The sequence below is a fragment of the Canis lupus genome, chromosome 35, assembly GCF_048164855.1.
Source record: "Canis lupus baileyi chromosome 35, mCanLup2.hap1, whole genome shotgun sequence".
NCBI classification, from domain to species: Eukaryota; Metazoa; Chordata; class Mammalia; order Carnivora; family Canidae; genus Canis; species Canis lupus.
This window is the reverse complement of record NC_132872.1, coordinates 1,906,794-1,925,950: the sequence shown is the minus strand read 5'-3', so window position 1 is coordinate 1,925,950 and position 19,157 is coordinate 1,906,794. Positions and strand designations below refer to the sequence as shown.

Here is a 19,157-nt window from a genome sequence, read left to right as displayed (position 1 = left end):
GGTATTACCCTTCCTGTTTAAGTTGTCTGTCCATCTATGTCATTCCTGACTCTCAACCATATACATCTTAATAAATCACAATATATTAAGATCATATGCTTGAGTACCTAGCACAGTGCTAGACAAAGAGATAGCCAACCAACAGGTGCTGAATAAAAGGTTACCATTCAGAAAAATCATATTGAATTTAGTGGCCTACAACACATGAGAAGGCAAATGAATAATACTAATAGCATATCTTGCATTGGGAAAAGAATTAAGGTCATTCATAAGTTTCTGTTTTCAGTTAATTTTTCATAAATAAAAAATTAGAGTAAGGTTATCTAACTTTAGCTTGATAACTTATACAAAAGAAAGTACAGGGATCCCTGGGTGGCGCAGCGGTTTAGCACCTGCCTTTGGCCCAGGACGCGATCCTGGAAACCCGGGATCAAATCCCACGTCAGGCTCCCGGTGCATGAAGCCTGCTTCTCCCTCTGCCTATGTCTCTGCCTCTCTCTCTCTCTCTCTCTCTATGTGACTATCATAAATAAATAAAAAAAATTTTTTAAAAAGTACAATCAGCAAGACCCTAAGGACATATGGATGGGGGAGTATCAAACTCAAGCTAAAATCCAACCAAGCCTTAGTCAAAGTCAAATGCTTTTCCATTACTTCAAGAACTTCTATATCTGAACTGTCAATTACAGTAATCACTAGAACATGTGGTATTGAAGTACCTGAAATGTTGCCAGTCTGATACTGCTAAGTATAAAATACACACCAGATCTTTAAGGTTTAACACCAACAAACAAACCCTCAATATTTTTTTTTTTAAGATTTTATTTATTTATTCATAGACACACAGAGAGAGAGAGAGAGAGAGGCAGAGACACAGGCAGAGGGAGAAGCAGGCTCCATGCAGGGAGCCCAATGTGGGACTTGATCCTGGTCTCTAGGATCACATCTCAGGCTGCAGGCGGCGCTAAACCACTGTGCCACGGGGGCTGCCCAAACCCCTCAATATTTTAGTATTAGTTTTTTTTTTTTTTTATTTTATTTATTTATTTATTTATGATAGGCACACAGTGAGAGAGAGAGGCAGAGACACAGGCAGAGGGAGAAGCAGGCTCCATGCACCGGGAGCCCGATGTGGGATTCGATCCCTGGTCTCCAGGATCGCGCCCTGGGCCAAAGGCAGGCGCCAAACCGCTGCGCCACCCAGGGATCCCTAGTATTAGTTTTATATGAGAGAGCAATTTTAGAAATATATTAAAATTAATTCCACTTATTCCTTTTGACCTTTTTAAATATGGCTACTAAAAAACTTTACTTATATGGCTCATGTTATATCTCTTCTAAACAGTACAGTTGTACATTCCATCAAAATATATAAACTTTTCTGAGATAGGAGTATTACATGGTTTATATGGCTTGGTTCTTTTTCGCCTCCTTCCCTTAGGAGTTCACTGCTGCCCTTATTTTCATTTGTCCTTATTATTTCAGCCATTATGGGCAGTTTTACTTTTTCATATGTCACAATTTAACTGTTATTAGTTTTCCCCCATTTTATAACCTAATGCTTCCTCCCCAACATCCCATATTATAAAAGTAAAATACCGTAAAAATCTTGATTAATGCTCCTCCTCACCTGCCAGAAAATGAAATGTTCCCGGATAATATTCTTCACAGCTTCATTGCTCCACACATCACGGTTGAGGCACTGGCATGCAAAGTCTTGTACATTTTGAATGTTTATCATTAGCCACTTATTTTGCATCTGGCCACACTCTTTGGCCTGTAAGAGTAAATTTATATATAATTTGTCAGAAATACTTTCTACTAGTAATTGATATGTTTCACAATTCAGAAGCTATCTTCATATTAATAGTAAGTTTTTTTCTGAAGTACATCTAGAATTTTCAGTATCTATACATTATTTACATTAATTTGCATATTTCTATATCATTGTACCACCTATTTTCAGCATTTTTCAAATTTAAATTAACTGTTTTTTTCATTTATACACCATTACTTGCTTAATGGCTAGATTTGTGCTGTACATTTAAATATCTTTCCCTAAAAATGATTCCAGGGCAGCCCGGGTGGCCAAGTGGTTTAGCGCCGCCTTCAGCTCGGGGTATGGTCCTGGAGACCCGGGATCCAGTCCCATGTCGGGCTCCCTGCATGGAACCTGCTTCTCCCTCTGCCTGTGTCTCTGCCTCTCTCTCTCTCTCTGTCTCTTATGAATAAATAAAATCTTTAAAAAATTTTTAAAAAAATGATTCCACAAACAAGGTCAACAAATCATATAGTTATATTGTAATCTCTTCCAATCCCTACTCATAAATATCCCTCCTTTTAAACAGATGAAAGCAGTAGGTGTGTTACTTTGTTTTCTTTTTCAAAAATCCCATACACGTCTATAAATACTTCAAAATGTGTTTTGTATACATAGTTCCAAATACTATTTTCTTCTCAATTATAAGGCATCTATTTTACAGAATCACCCAAATACTTCAGTAAGAGCCACCAAGGATGCCTTCTCTTTTTTTTTTTTTTTTTTTAAGATTTTATTTATTTATTCATGAGAGACAGAGAGAGAGAGAGAGAGAGAGAGAGAGAAGCAGAGACACAGGCAGAGGGAGAAGCAGGCTCCATGCATGGAGTCTGACATGGGACTCGATCCCAGGTCTTCAGGATCAGGCCCTGGGCTGAAGGCGGCACTAAACCGCTGAGCCACCTGGGCTGCCCAGGATGCTTCTCCTTAAGGTTGTTATTCCTAAGGGTGAATTTCAAAACATGAGATCACAGGATCACAGAATATTTCAGAATGATCTCCAAGACTCCCCTGTGTATGGTACAAATAAATCATGTGTGTGTACTTTTTGCTTCACAGTTCCTCATTACCATAAAGACCTAGAAATGTTGTCAAATAGGAAAAGAATGGCAGGAAAGCAAATGAGCAAATGCTACCTCAAACCTCTGCATAGGAACTAAAATGAAGCTTTCATTAATTCAGATTCATTCATTCAACAAGTACTTACTGAGAACCTACCATGTTTCAGGCAGTTAGATGGTGTGCTATAGCAATTATCAGAACACAAAACCCCTGCCACCTTCATGAAGCTTACACTGCAGGGCAAAACCTTATACCAGCAAAAATACCCGAAGATCTATTAAGAAATTACTGCTAGAAGGAAGGAGCCAAAGCAGATATAAAATTCATGCAAAGCAACAGTGTCTGGACGAATTGTAAGAGCCTTAACAAAATCTCACTAAATAATACAAATTATATGAAGTCAAGGACTAGAGGTGAATATGACCATGGGACAATGATGAATCTTCCCTCTTGGAATCTATTAGGCTGTTCTGAGTCAATATTCAAAAGCCATGGGGCACCTGGGTGGCTCAGCAGTTGAGTGTCTGCCTTTGGCTCAGGTCGTGATCCCGGGGTCCTGGAATCGAGTCCCACTCCCTGCAAGGAACCTACTTCTCCCTCTGCCTATGTCTCTGCCTCTCTCTCTCTCTCTGTGTCTCTCATGAATAAATAAATACAATCTTTAAAAAAAAGAAAAAAGCCATTATAGGGAGACCCAAGGGCAAGTGTGGCTATACCAAATAGAGAGGTTGTGATGGGATTTATCATGACAAGGGGGAAACAGTAAAGACTAACCTCTCAGTCCCAGACAGATTAGGAAAGTAACAATACTTCAATAATAAATATATATGCATAAAGCTAAGAAAAAAATATCAAAATACTTTCTTATGGAAATGTTAATTATTTTTACCCACATTTATAATAAGTACTTTTGAAATTAATAAAGAACTCTTATTAATTAGGAATAGGTACATGTGTAACTGACAACTTTAGTAAATATGGATTTATTAAAGTAAGGAACATCAAGGAAATTGTTCTGATTCTTTCTGTATAATATACTCCAGATTATACCATTCATTCAATCATTTAACAAAGATTTAACAAGGGCCAACTATGTGCCAGAAACCCTTCCAGGCACTGTGGAACAGTAAATAAAACAAAGTCCCTGTGTTCACAGAACTTAAGGGCTAGGGAGAAAAATAAGAAAACCTAAAGGATGCCTGTGGATGGCTCAGTTGGTTGAGTATCCTACTCTGAATCTCAGTTCAGGTCTTGATCTCAGGGTTTTGAGTTCAAGACCGTGTTGGGCTCCATGCTGGGTATGGAGCCTACTAGGAAAAAAAAGAAAAAAAAGAAAACCTAAGAAATGTTCCATTGCCCAGGTCAGATCATTCATTCTAAGTACTTTGCTCACTCAGCTCCAGCTACATTGGTTTTCTTGGCTGTATCTGAACTAGGCCTAGGTCTTTCCAGCATCAGTACCTTTACACTTAACCGTTTTGTCTACTCTTTCCCTGGACCTTTCCATGAGTCACACTCCCTCACTCAAGTTTCTATCAAATCCCATCCTTTCATAATCTTCCCTATCTAAAATAGTTCTGTCCCCTCACAACTACAAACATATGTGAAACTTATAAAATCAATTTTGCTTTCAATTTACGAGTAAGCACACTTGTACTTAATGGCCTGCTTCTTCCTTTGCCTGTGTCTCTGCCTCTCTCTCTCTCGGTGTCTCTCATGAATAAATAAACAAAAATCTTAAAAAAAAAGCAAAAAGTGATATAACTTAACAAAATGAATAAAAGTTCAGATGACAGTATCAAAAAAGACTCACATTTTCCCTCAATGAACAAGCAGCAGAGTAACTGCTTTTATGAACCCAAAGTGATAGAAGTTAAATCAGGCTCACAGCTATTTCATTAAGCCCTACAGCAACTCAGTAGCTACTAAAAAATGGAAAACATGGCACAACAAACTCAGATCCTTTTTGTCTTTCATGTTGCTGCTATTCTCTCTGAATGGCTGAATTATCACCAGAAGAGTAGAAAGGATAGGCAGCTGCCATATTTAGATCACCAGGCAAAGAAAAAGAAAACACCTTTGACCTGACTAATGAACATCAAAGACTCTCTCAACTCTAGTCTTATTTATATGACAAAAATGAAATACTGGCTTGGTCAAATCAACATCATGTGGATTTTGATTTTGATTTACATTCAGTCAAACACTTTCAGGTTTTACAATTCAGAAAATTAAAACTGAAGAAGAGGTTTACAGTTACATTTTTAATCCTCAGTAGTTCATTTAGGCTACTCTAAGAGTCTGTCAAAGTACAAAATCTTTTTTTTTTTAATTTTTATTTATTTATAATAATCACAGAGAGAGAGAGAGAGAGAGAGGCAGAGACACAGGCAGAGGGAGAAGCAGGCTCCATGCACCGGGAGCCCGACGTGGGACTCGATCCCGGGTCTCCAGGATCGCGCCCTGGGCCAAAGACAGGCACTAAACTGCTGCGCCACCCAGGGATCCCAAAGTACAAAATCTTTTAAAAAACAATAATCACTCATTTCCAAATATGCAGCTACAAACATCATTTTTATGATTAGTGTTTAGCCTACTTTATCCTAACACATAAGATTTACTTGAAATTTAAGTGATTTCCATCCGTAAAAATACTATTCTGACTCAAAAGAGCGTTAACATGTTATTCAACACAAAAAAGCAACTGTGGTTTGAACACTTCAACAGAAGAATATTTAAGATTGTAACCAAACCTATTCATTTAACAAATACCTTGTTTCTATAAAATACTAGAAACCAGGTACCAAGGATTACCAAAATAAAAAGAAACATGTTATCCCTGCCTTCATTAAGCTTATAATTTAGCAGACAATCAAATAAATGTGCCCTGGCAAGTTTTCCTTTGGCTTTAGCCAAATTAAAACCAAGACCTGAGCGATGCCTGGTGGCTCAGTGGGTTGAGCATCTGCCTTTGGCTCAGGGTGTGATCCTGGGGATCGAGTCCCACATCGGGCTCCCTTCTCCCTCTGCCAGTATCTCCACCTTTCTGTCTCTCATGAATAAATAAAATCTTTTGAAAATAAATAAATAAATAAAAATAAAAACAAGAACTGAGGGATAATACCTTCTACAACTATTTAGATATTCTTTTAAAATACAATAAGATCCCCATAGAAATATGGGCAAAAGATACCTACAATTCACAAATGGCCAATAAACACAGGCCTACTATTCTCAATAGTCATCAAAGAAACATAAACTACTAAAAAAAATTAAGTTTTTTTTTTTTTTTTTCAGAAACTACCAAAATGACAAAGATTCTAAGCAATACCACACAAGGGTAATAAAAGGATTTTATGAAACAATCTCTTATACTGCTGGTAGAAATATAAATCAATGCAACCTTTTAAGTACTTCATACTGGTGTCATACTTAAGATGCCAATTCTCTGTAAGTTGGAAATTTTTTTTTCTTAGATAAAAATGGTATTGAAAATGAAAAAATTTATAGCTAAGGCTTACAATTTCCAACAACTTACTGTTTCAAAGCTGCCTTTATGCATCAAATCAATGGGTGGCCGGAATAGATCTGCAAGGGTAGTTAGTTTCTTATCTATTGCTCCTCCATTCCTTAATTCCTGTTCTTGCCGAACTGCAACACAGGAGGATAGGAAAGTTTCAGTTAGCCAGAAAATAAAAGCCACGAATCTCAAAATAAAAAGAACATGCATCAACTCTAAGAATTACTTAACAATGTGCCTACTAACCTCATGCAAATGCAAATATCTAATGCTGACTCTGAAAAAGATACAAAGCAAGATGGGGAGGGTCTCTTGAGACCTAGTGGTGCTCTCAAGCCAAACATAAAGGCAAAACCTGAAAGTTACAGTAGCATCATCTAATCACAGTATCTCCCTTTCATATTCCAAGCCAATTTAAACACAGGTGAAAATTTTCATCTCCATTTATCCAGTTTGAAAGTGATTCTAAATCTATCTGTTTTGTGTAGGTACATTCCCAATCTTTAAAAATTCTGGCAGTGAGGGAGAATGACCGACCACATGTTGTCACCTTTTCCTGGAAGGGCACAGGTCCCTGGATGACCTGTATCAGCTTGGTTTCCCCTTTAACTCATTCCAAAGTTACAAAACCTATCTGTGCTGCAATGAGCTCACTATAAATCAACTACAAAATCAAGCAGAGTCCAACAATTTTTCAGATATTCTCTAGGCAACTTTCCTTCTAAGATTCCATTGCTAAATCACTACTAAATCCTCTAAAGGTACAAGGCCAAGAATCTCACTCATCCTAACTTATTTCACAGAAAGATATAAACCTATTGCAAACAACTGTAGCCATAATGTTAAGAGTGGCTGCTTTGGGTAGTGTGGCTTTTTCCTCTTCTGTTTATCAATCCCCTACAATAACCATTTTCATTGTGGTCATTCCTTTAACTGACATATATCAAGATTTCTTTTTGCTGCCGATTATACATTTATTGTTTTAAATTCAAGTGCAGTTGACATACAATACTCTTTTGGTTTCAGGTGTACAATATAGTGATTCAACAATTATACACATTATAAAATGCTCACCACTGTTAAATGTAGCTACCCTCTGTTCCCTCTGTCATTGTATGAGTTATTACAGTATTAACTGACTATATTCCCAATGTTGTAGTTTTCATCACCATAACTTATTTTATAACTGGAAGTTTGTACCTCTTAATCCCCTTCATCTATTTCACTTATCCTCCCACTCCCCTTTGGCAATCACCAACTTATTCTCTATACTTAGGGGTCTCCTTTTCACTTGTTTTGTTTTTTAGATTCCACATACATGTGCAATCATGTAGTATTTGTCATTCTTTGTCTCACTTATTTCACTTAGCATAATATCCTCAACGTCCATAACGTTGCTGCTAATGGCAAGGTTTCATTCTTTCTTATGACTAATATTCCATTATGTACATAATACATCTTCTCTACCCATTCATCTATTGATGGACACAGGTTGCCTCCATAACTTGGCTACTAAAAATAATGCTGCAATAAACAAAGAGGTGTGTATTTCTCATTTTCTTAGGATAAATACCCAGAACTATAATTACTGGGTCATATGGTATTGTTAGTTTTAATTTGGGGGGAGGACATGCATATTGTTTTCCATAATGGCTGCATCAATTTGCAATCCCATCAACAGTGCACAAGGATTCTCTATTCTCCACATCTTTGCCAACACTTCTTATTTCTTGTCTATTTCATACTGGCTATTCTGACTTATGTGAGGTGAGATATCAGGATCTTGAGGGAAACCATCTTTTTCTTTTATTAAAGTCAGCTTTTAAGTGCTCATTCAAAAGCTAATTAACTTTGTAAATTACCAGATTTCTTGTATTTCTCTACCACTCTTCTTATCCTATCATCAGTTAGGTTAGCACTTTGGAACAATTCGGCTCAAAGGGAAGTTAGTAGCAATCAATCACAGACTGAATTCATAATTTCCTTTTAAAATAAGGTAACTCATCTAAGTAATTAGGTCTGATATTAAACATCTTTTTAAGAAAAATTATGTAGCTGAGTGAAATAAGTCAATCGGAGAAGGACAAACATTATATGGTCTCATTCATTTGGGAATATAAATAATAGTGAAAGGGAATAGAGGGGAAGGGAGAAGAAATGGGTAGGAAATATCAGAAAGGGAGACAGAACATGGAAGACTCCTAACTCTGGGAAATGAACTAGGGGTGGTGGAAGGGGAGGAGGGCGGGGGGTGGGGATGACTGGGTGGCGGGGGCACTAAGGGCGGCACTTGACGGGATGAGCACTGGGTGTTATTCTATATGTTGGCAAATTGAACACCAATAAAAAATAAATTTATTATTAAAAAAAGAAACAAAAATTATGTAAAACAAACCAGGATCTTGACCTATAGGGAAGTATATGGGTGCTTTTCCATCTTGCGGTTTTCTATATGGGAGAAAGAGAGGGAAGGAAAGAAGGGAGGAGAAGGAGGGGGGGAGAGAGAGAGAATAAAATGGTCCAAGATACCTACTAGTTTCAGTTTGAAAATCACGGAAACCATCAAATATCGAACGCGCAGGCCGTCGTCTTTTAGGAGCTTTAAGGGAAAAAAACAGAAATCATATAAAAATTTAAACCTTAATTTTGCAGTAATTCTAAAAACTTCTTTATCTGTAAGCATTTCTTGTTTTAAAACACTCATAGATTTATAAAGGTGTCCTCCTTCAAAAAATAAAATATTTAAAAATCTTCAAGTCATTCATATATAATTAACTCAACATTCTTCAGCCCAACCATACTGTTTTCCAAATAAGAAAATCAAGGACCAGTTAAGAGACTTACCCAAACTTGTGTAAAAGACAGGAAGAAAGAAGGTTTGAGGATGATTCCCCATGGTGAGGAAGCTACATATATGCTACAAATTTCTAATTCAGGTTAGCCTAAGGGATCTCACTATCCTTTGGTTTAACACTTGAGAGTGAAAAACAACCTACCTTCTAAACCATAATATTTAAGAACAGCTTCTTAGTGAATGGATACACATGTAGAATTATAAACACCAAATATATTTTTAATTTTGGAAGAAAATCTTTTTCCACAGCTATACAATGGTTTAGTGAGAGAAAAATGAACAGAACCACAGTCTTTTGATACCCAATATAGTGTATCTATTACTCAATCCTTAAGTATTTTATAAAGTCTAGAAAGCATTAATAAAAATGTTATCTTCCTATATGTATATACATGTTCATATGATTTGTCAGACCATTTATTTACACTACAATAAACTAGATCATTTACATACACTATAATAAAAAAGGACATTTAACCATTCTTTCAAATAGATAACAGTTATAAAAATTGGCTTATGGCAGGACACCTGGGTGGCTCAGTGGTTTAGCATCTGCCTTTGGCTCAGGGCATGATCCTGGAATCCCAGGATTGAGTCCCATGTTGGGTTCCCTGCATGGAGCCTGCTTCTCCCTCTGCCTGTGTCTCTGCCACTCCCCCCCCCATGAATAAATAAATACAATCTTTAAAATAAATACATAAATAATAAAAAAGGGAAAAAGAAACTTTCATGTTTTAGTTCTGTATTGAATTTTATTTATATTGAATTTATTTAAACTGAAATTTTTAAAATTTAAATATTGCATTATTTTCTCCTCACTTCCTCTCTCCCTTCTTTCCTTTATAAAGCACCAGCAAGGAATGCATTATTTTCAATCTCGTAACTATTTTTAATTAAGAGTTCCTATTTCAAATGTGTATGTTTCTAGCAGGAATAATATGGGCTCTCAAATAATACCTTCTTAAAACTCACTAGCAGATACTTTTTAACCATGACAATTAAGAAAGTAAGGATATCTGAGGATAAGGCATAGAATGGCTGCCTCAACAGAGCATGTGATTATTGGGGAAGTAGTACATCAAAGTTTTATTCTACTTTGAAAATGACAAGGCAGGCCACTCAATACTCTATTATTTCACACATACCCACCCACTTTTCTTCCCACTTTAGCCCTTCTATACCAGGGAATCTCCAATTTCCTCTTTTGCTACCCTTAGACTCAACCCCTTTTATTTCCTGGGCTCATAACCTGCTCCCATTTGTTTCCTCTTCATTTATGCTCAGTCTAACCAAGAACCTCTCCTCAGGCCACTCACAACACCTCTAGCCCTAGGACCATTATTATAGGCATACCTCAGAGATAATGTAGGTTTGGTTCCAGACAACCACAATAAAACAAGTATCACGTTAAGAGGTGTCAAATGAATTTTTTATTTTCCCAGTGCATATAAAAGTTATATTTACACTAAAGCTGACCATTGAGTAATACAGATTCGAACTTCATGGGTCTATTTATATGTGGATTTTTTTAATACAGTACAGTACTTTAAATGTGTTTTCTCTCCCTTATGATTTTAAACATTTTTCTCCAACTTACTTTATTGTTTGGAATACAGTATATAATACACATAACATACAAAATATCTGTTAATTGACTATTTATGTTATTGGTAAGGCTTCTGGTCAAATGCAGACTATTAGTTAAATTTGGGGTGGGGGTAAAAAGTTATATGCAGATTTCAACTGTTTGGAGGTCAGCTCTCCAAACCTGAAAGTTGTTCAAGGGACAATTGTATACTGTAGTCCATTATGTGTACAATAGCATTATGTCTAAAAAAAAGATACACATTAATTTAAAATATTTTATTGCTAAAAAATGCTAACCATCATTGGAGCTTTCAACAAGTTGTAATCTTTTGCTGGTGGAGGGCCTTGCTTGAAGGCTGCTGACTGATCATGGTAGAGATTGCTTCTAGTTGGGAATAGCTGTGGCAACTTCTTAAGATAATGAAGTTTGCTGTATTAATTAACTCTTCTTTCCACAAAAGATTTCCCTGTAGCATATGATGTTGTTTGATAGTATTTTACCCACAGTAGAATTTCTTTCAAAACTGGAGTCAGTGGACGCCTGGGTGGCTCAGTGGTTGAGTATCTGCCTTGGGCTTAGGTCATGGTCCTGGGGTCCTGAGATCGAGTCCCATATCAGGTTCCTCACAGGGAGCCTGCTTCTCCCTCTACCTATGTCTCTGCCTCTCTCTCTCATGAATAAATAAATACACAAATTCTTAAAAAAAATAAAAAAGAAAGAAAGAAAGAAAAACTGGAGTCAAGGGGCACCTAGGTGGCTCAATAGTTGAGTGTCTGCCTTTGGCTCAGGTCATGGTCCTGGGGTCCTGGGATCAAGTCCTGCATCGGGCTCCCCTGGGAGCCTGCTTCTCCCTCTGCTTATGTGTCTGCCTCTTTCTCTGTGTCTCAAATGAATAAATAAATTTTAAAAATCTAAACAAACAAACAAACAAACAAACAAAAACTGGAATCAACTAAGCAGCACCAGGGCTAGCTCAGTTGGTGGGCCATGAGACTCAATCTTGGGGTTGTGAGTTTGAACCCCACACTGGGTGTAGAAATTAAATAAATACATAAATAATTTTTTTTAAAGAATTGGAGTCAATCCTCTCAAGCCTTACTGTTGCTTTATCACTAATTTATGTAATATTCCTTTTTAAAAAATATTTTATTTATTTATTTATTCATGAGAGAGAGAGACAGAGGCAGAGACACAGGCAGAGGGAGAAGCAGGCCCCATGCAGGGAGCCCAATGTGGGACTCGATCCTGGGTCTCCAGGATCACGCCCTGGGCGGAAGGCAGGCGCTAAACCGCTGAGCCACCCAGGGATCCCCTAATTTATGTAATATTCTAAATCTGTTGTTGTCATTTCAACAATCTTCACAGCATCTTCACCAGGAGTAGATTAGTTCTCAAGAGACCATTTTCTTTGCTCATCTGTAAGAAGCAACTCTTCATCCATTTAAATTTTATCAAGAGACTGCAGCAATCCGATTGTATCTTTAGGCTCCACTTCTAATTTTAGTTCTGTTATTTCTACCCAGATCTACACTTATTAGTTCCTCCACTGAAGTCTTAAACCCTCAAAGTCATCCATGAGGGTTGGAATCAACCTCTTTCAAACTCCTGTTAATGTTGTTATTTCGAACCCCTCATGAATTGTGAAGGTTCTTAATGGCATCCAGAATGGTGAATCCTTTCTATGAGATTTGCAATTTATGCTGCTCAGGTCCATCAAAGGAATCACTATCTATGGCAGCTATCACCTTACAATATGTATTTCTTTAATAGTAAGACTTGAAAATAAAAATTTCCCTTTAATCCATGCACTGCAGAATGGATGTTGTGTTAGCATGCATGAAAACATTATTCCTATTTGACAATACCATCAGAATTCTTTTTATTATTATTATTATTATTATTCATAGAGATGCAGAGAGAGAGAGAGAGGCAGAGACACGGGCAGAGGGAGAATCAGGCTCCATACAGGGAGCTCGATGTGGGACTTGATCCAGGGTCTCCAGGGTCACGCCCTGGGCTGTAGGCGGTGCTAAACCGCTGTGCCACCGGGGCTGCCCTACCATCAGAATTCTTAGATGACCAGGTGTGTTGTCACTAAGCAGTCATATTTTGAAAAGAATCCTTTTTTCCAAACAGGAGGTCTCAACAGTGGGCTTAAAATATTCAGTAAACCATGTTGTAAACAGATGTGTTGTCATCCAGACTTTGTTTTTTCATTTATAGGGTTCAAGCATAGCAGATTTAGCATAATGCTTAAAGGTTCTAGGATTTTCAGAATGATAAATGACCATCAGCTTCAACTTTAAGTCACCAGCTGCATTAGTCCCTAACAAGAGAGCCAGCCTGTCCTTTGAAGATCTGAAGCACTGACTCCTCCTCTCTAGCTATGGAAGTCCTAGACAGCATCTTCTTCCAATAGAATGTTTTGTCTACATAGAAAAATCTGTTGGTTAGTATTGCTACCTTCATGAATTATCTTAGCTAGATCTTCTGGATAACTTGCTACAGTTTCAACATCAGGAATTGCTACTTCACTCTGCACTTTCATGTTATGGAAATAGCTTCTTTCTTTAAATCTCATGAATAAACTCTGCTAGCTCAAATTTTTCTTCTACAGCTTCCCCACCTCTCTGAGCCTTCAAAGAATTGAAGAGAGTCAGTCTTGCTCTGATTAGACTTTGGCTTAAGGATATGTTGTGGCTGGTTTGATCTTTGATCCTGACACTAAAACTTTCTCCTGATCAGCAAGCAATAGGTTGTTTCACTTTCTCATCATTCATGTGTTCAACGGAGCAGCACTTCTCATTTCTTTCAAAAAATTTTCCTTTGCATTCACAACCTGGCTAACTGACACAAGAGGCCTAGCCTTTGGCCTATCTCAGCTTTCAATATGCCTTCCTCACTAAGTTTAATCACTTCTAGCTTTTTTATTTTTTAAGAATTTTATTTATTTATTCATGAGAGACACGGGGGGGGAGGGGCAGAGACACAGGCAGAGGGAGAAGCAGGCTCCACACAGGGAGCCCGACATGGGACTCGATCTTGGGTCTCCAGGATCACGCCCTGGGCTGAAGGCAGGCGCTAACCCACTGAGCCACCCAGGCTGCCCCTCATTTCTAGCTTCTGATTTGAAGTGAGAGATATGTAACTCTTCCTTTCACTTGGACACTTAAGAGGATACTGCAGGATTATTAACTGGTCTAATTTCAATATTGCTGTGTTTCAGGGAATACAGAGGTCCAAGAAGGAGAGACAGGGAGTGGCTGGCTGGTCAATCAGTCCTATCAATTACGTCCACCATCTTATAAGTGTGGTTTGTGGCACCCCAAAACAATTACAATACTACAATCAAAGACCACTGATTATAGATCACTATAACAAATATAATAATAATGAAAACATCTGAAATATTGCAAGAATTACCAATATGTAATATAGGGACATAAAGTGAACAAATGTTGGTAAAATGGCACTAACAGGCTTGTTCAACATAGGGTAGCCATAAACCATTCATTTGTAAAAAGCGCAGTATTTGTGAAGCACAATAAAACAAGGCATGCCTGCACTTCCACCTGCCACTTCAATAGGTGTTTCCTGACTCTTGCAAGCCATCTGCTATATAGCAAACATCAGTCCTTTGTATTCTCATTCTATTGACATAACAGGAATGCTGGTAACGGAGGGCAAAGAGGCTAAGCTACAAAGAGCTAATAAAAGATTCAAAAGGAGATTCATAGGGGAGCCCCGGTGCCCTGGCGGTTTAGCGCCACCTTCAGCCTGGGGTGTGATCCTGGAGACCCAGGATCGAGTCCCACCTCAGACTCCCTGCATGGAGCCTGCTTCTCCCTCTGCCTGTGTCTCTGCTTCTCCCTTTCTCTCTGTGTCTGTCATTAATAAATACATAAAATCTTCAAAAGAAAAAAAAAGGAGATTCATAGAATAGGGGAGGTGGGGCAGGTGGAAATAAAATTTAGTCAGAAAAATGGCACTTCATCACATTTTCACAACTCCCTGTAAATAACTGGCTTAAGGGATGCCTGAGTGGCTCAGTGGTTGAACATCTGCCTTTGGTTCAAGCTGTGATCCCAGGGTCCTGGGATCAAGTCCCACACTGGGCTTTCTGCACGGAGCCTGCTTCTCTCTCTGCCTCTCTCTCTGTGTCTCTCATGAATAAATAAATAAAATCTTTAAAAAAAAAAAGCCTTTGCTATTAAAAAAAATAACTGGCTTAAGAGAAGACATCTAGATTTTCAGATCTGCTTCTGCATTCAATCTATTGTTTTTCCTATAACTCAAGTAAATAAAATTAAAAGTCAACCTAACACAGATCCATAGTAGTAAAGGGGAGGAGTATTTTTTTAAGATTTTATTTATTCATGAGAGACACAGTAAGAGAGGCAGAGATATAGACAGAGGGAGAAAGCAGGCTCCCTACAAGGAGCCTGATGCAGCACTAAATCCCAGGAACCCAGGATCACAACCTGAGCCAAAGGCAGACACTCAAAGACTGAGCCACCCAGGCATCCTAAGGGGAGGAGTATTTTAATAGTGTTTTTAGGGGGCCGTCCCAGTGGCTCAGCAGTTTAGCGCCACCTTCAGCCCGGGATGTGACCCTGGAGACCAGGGATCGAGTCCCACATCAGGCTCCCTGCATGGAGCCTGCTTCTCCCTCTGCCTGTGTCTCTGCCTCTCTCTCTCTCTGTGTGTGTGTGTGCGTCTCATGAATAAATAAATAAAATCTTAAAAAAGAAAAAATATAGTGGTTTTTTTTGTTTTGTTTTGTTTTTGTTTTTTTTAAAGATTTATTTATTTATTCATGATAGATATAGAGAGAGAAAGAGAGAGACAGAGACACAGGAGGAGGGAGAAGCAGGCTCCATGCTGGGACCCCGACGTGGGACTCGATCCCGGGACTCCAGGATCGTGCCCTGGGCCAAAGGCAGGCGCCAAACCGCTTAGCCACCCAGGGATCCCATGTTTTGTTTTAAATATAGTGTTTTTAAGGGACTAGTTGGGTGCCTCCCTTTGGCCCAGGACATGATCCTAGAATCCCGAAATCGATTCTCACATCACGCTCCCTGCACAGAGGCTGCTTCTGTGCTCCCTCTGCCTGTGTCTCTGCCTCTCTCTGTGTCTCCCATGAATGAATAAATAAAATCTTAAAAAAAAAAAATAGTGTTAAGAACACAGTGAATAGGGCAGCCCGGGGGGCTCAGCGGATTGGCACTGCCTTTGGCCCAGGGTGTGATCCTGGAGACCCGGGATCGGGTCCCACATTGGGCTTCCTGCATGGAGCCTGCTTCTCCCTCTGCCTGTGTGTCTGCCTCTTTCTCTCTGTGTGTCTCTCATGAATGAATAAATGAAATCTTAAAAAAAAAAAAAAAAGAAAAGAAAAAGAAAAAAAAATAGAATATATAACAACATGGAGAAATTAAAAAAAAAACAAAACATAGTGAATAACAGTGAATAGGGGGATCCCTGGGTGGCTCAGCGGTTTAGCGCCTGCCTTTGGCCCAGGGTGCAATCCTGGAGTCCCTGCAGGGAGCCTGCTTCTCCCTCCTCCTGTGTCTCTGCCTCTCTCTCTCTCTCTCTCTATGTCTATCATGAATAAATAAATAAATCTTTAGGGAAAAAAAAAAAAGATCTTCTAAAAAAAAAAAAAGAACACAGTGAATATTCTTCTTTGATACTGCACCAAAACTCAACCAGTAGTAGTTTCTTAAAGGTTAATTGTAGCATGAAATCTAAAATCTTATCAATGCACTTTTCATTATCTGCTCCATTAAAATCCACTGGTCTATGTGGTAGGCAGTCTCTAGGATGGCCTCCAATTATCCTAATCTCCCAATATTCATTACCTGTATGTGAGTATCTTGAATTCGGGCAAGTTCAAATAGAATGTGGCAGAGGTGATATAATGGGTTGTCACTTCTAAGAAAGATGGTGGCTTCTAAAATGAGCTTCCTTCTCTTGTTCTCATTTGCTCTGTGGTAAGGAACCAATAGCCACGTGAGTGAGCTTAGGAGATGCTCCTCTATTCAAGCTCTAAGATGATTATAGAGCTGGCTGACACCTTGACTATACCTTGTGAGAGACCCTAACTAAAGATACCCAGCTAAGCCACACCTGGATTCCTGAACTATAGAAACCATGAAATAATAAATATTTGTTCTTTCAGGAAGCTAAATTTTGGAGTAATTTGTTACACAGCAATAGATAACTAATATACATCTGTGATTCATCTTACTGTCTGATCTTTTACCTATGTGCAATTTTGTAATATGGTGTACTGGTCACCTGAAAATATTTGTTCAGGGGTGCCTGAGGGTATCAGTCAGTTATGGATCCGATTCTTGATTTTAGCTCAGTTCACAATCTCAGGGTTGTAAGATCAACCCTGCACTGGGCTCACTGCTGGATGTGGAGCCTGCTGAAGATTCTCTTTCTCCCTCTTTTTCTGTCCCTTCCCTAACCCCCCTCCCTCTCTCTAAAAAAAAGAGAAAAAATGTTTGTTCACTGAGATATACAAACATTTCAAACACCGACCATTTCATTACATAATAATAATAATAATAATAATAATAATAATAAATCAACACCTGTTAATGCCACCACTAATCTCATCAGAAAGCCTTTAAGGATTAGGAAGTTACCAAGTTCCTAATTGTGGGAAATAAACTTTCTAAAATTCTAATTTTTGCCAGAATAACTGGTAACAATGCCAGTTGTCTGTCTCAAAGTGGTAATAGGATTTTGTTCATCTCCAAGAAAATGTCTGCCAAATGCCTAAATAACCATAGTTTTTCCAGAATCTTCCAAGTAAAAATAAAGTTCCACAAGAAAAGCAGCTGGTTTAATTAGCTCACAACTCAAACAACTATACAAGTGCTTTTCCTTAAAGTAACCACACTATACTTCAGTATGCAGAAGTGCTTTATGTATACATTCTATTTCATAGAAAAGAATAGTTTAGAAATATGAACCCAGGAATCCAGATTTAATGAAATCAATTTTTTATTGCTTCATCAAGAACATTATTAAGTAAAATAGGCTTTTTCTTTTTTTTTTTTTAATTCTGTGAAGAATTTACAGTTTGGTGCCACTGCCCTGACTTAATTAAGATGCAGCAGTCTGATCTATCATTGTTTTTGAACCATCAGTTCAAATCTCAACAATGTAAAAAAGGCAAATAACTTCTTCTGAAAATTTTTATGAAAATAGTTTTCATATTACAGACCCAAGATCACACTTTGAGAATCACACTTTAAAATCAATACTGTCCTAAGAAGAAAATAGTTCTCCAAAGACCTTTATCAGGATATAGTAAGATCTAACAATGAGGGTGCCTGGGTGGTCCAACTGGTTAAGCCTTTGGCTCAGGTTATGATTCCAGGGTCCTGTGATCAAGTCCCGCATTAGGGTCACTGCTCAGTGGGGAGTCTGATTCTCCCTCTACCCCTTCCCCTGCTCATAATCTCTCAAATAAATAAATGTTTTTTAAAAAAAGAAAAAAAGATGTAATAATGAAAGTTAGGACTGACTTCCTAACTGTATATAGTCATTCTCATTCCCCTCTTCAATGTCTATTAAACCAGAGGTAAAAGGAAAGGGATTTCAAATTAGAACAGTTTTGCCTCGGGATCCCTGGGTGGCGCAGCGGTTTGGCGCCTGCCTTTGGCCCAGGGCGCGATCCTGGAGACCCGGGATCGAGTCCCACATCAGGCTCCCGGTGCATGGAGCCTGCTTCTCCCTCTGCCTGTGTCTCTGCCTCTCTCTCTCTCTCACTGTGTGCCTATCATAAAAAATAAATAAATAAAAAAAAAAAAAAAAAAAAAGAACAGTTTTGCCTCTTTACAACAGTAAGAGAGCATAGAATTTATTTCCTGTCATTTACCCCACTCTGAAATCCTGCCTTATTCCTTCAATAAAGAAAAGATAAAGCTTCCAAAGGCATCACCCCTCAATTCCAAAATCCATCCATAACATTTGTATGAAAAAACAAATGATGAACAATGCTTTACTAGTTCTGATAATAAGCACAATGACTGCCTGAATCAAAGTCCAGAAAGCCTATATTATACTTCAATATTCAGTTCTTAGAGTTTTCTTCACCCCACTTTTATTTCTGAATCTAGACAGTATATTCTGTTATTTCTTACTACAGTAAACTCCAAAGTTGTCCAGTCAAATATTGATCTTAAAAAAAAAAAAAAAAAAAAACAACCTCTCAGGACACCTGGGTGGCTCAGCGGTTGAGCATCTGCCTTTGGCCCAGGACATGATCCTGGAGTCCCAGGATCAAGTTGCACATCCC

The 19,157-nt window shown here is 38.2% G+C and overlaps 1 protein-coding gene across 1 annotated transcript in view; it reads right to left on the bottom strand.

Moving 5' to 3' along the window:
* Positions 1 to 19,157, bottom strand: part of UBXN7 (UBX domain protein 7) — a 55,845-nt gene that overhangs the window by 13,766 nt on the left and 22,922 nt on the right. The window contains exons 4-6 of the mRNA XM_072812224.1: positions 8,935 to 9,000; positions 6,420 to 6,532; positions 1,631 to 1,777 (exon numbers count right to left, since the gene is read on the bottom strand). Of these exons, the coding sequence (XP_072668325.1) occupies positions 1,631 to 1,777; positions 6,420 to 6,532; positions 8,935 to 9,000 (326 nt within the window). The remainder of the gene's footprint in view (positions 1 to 1,630; positions 1,778 to 6,419; positions 6,533 to 8,934; positions 9,001 to 19,157) is intronic.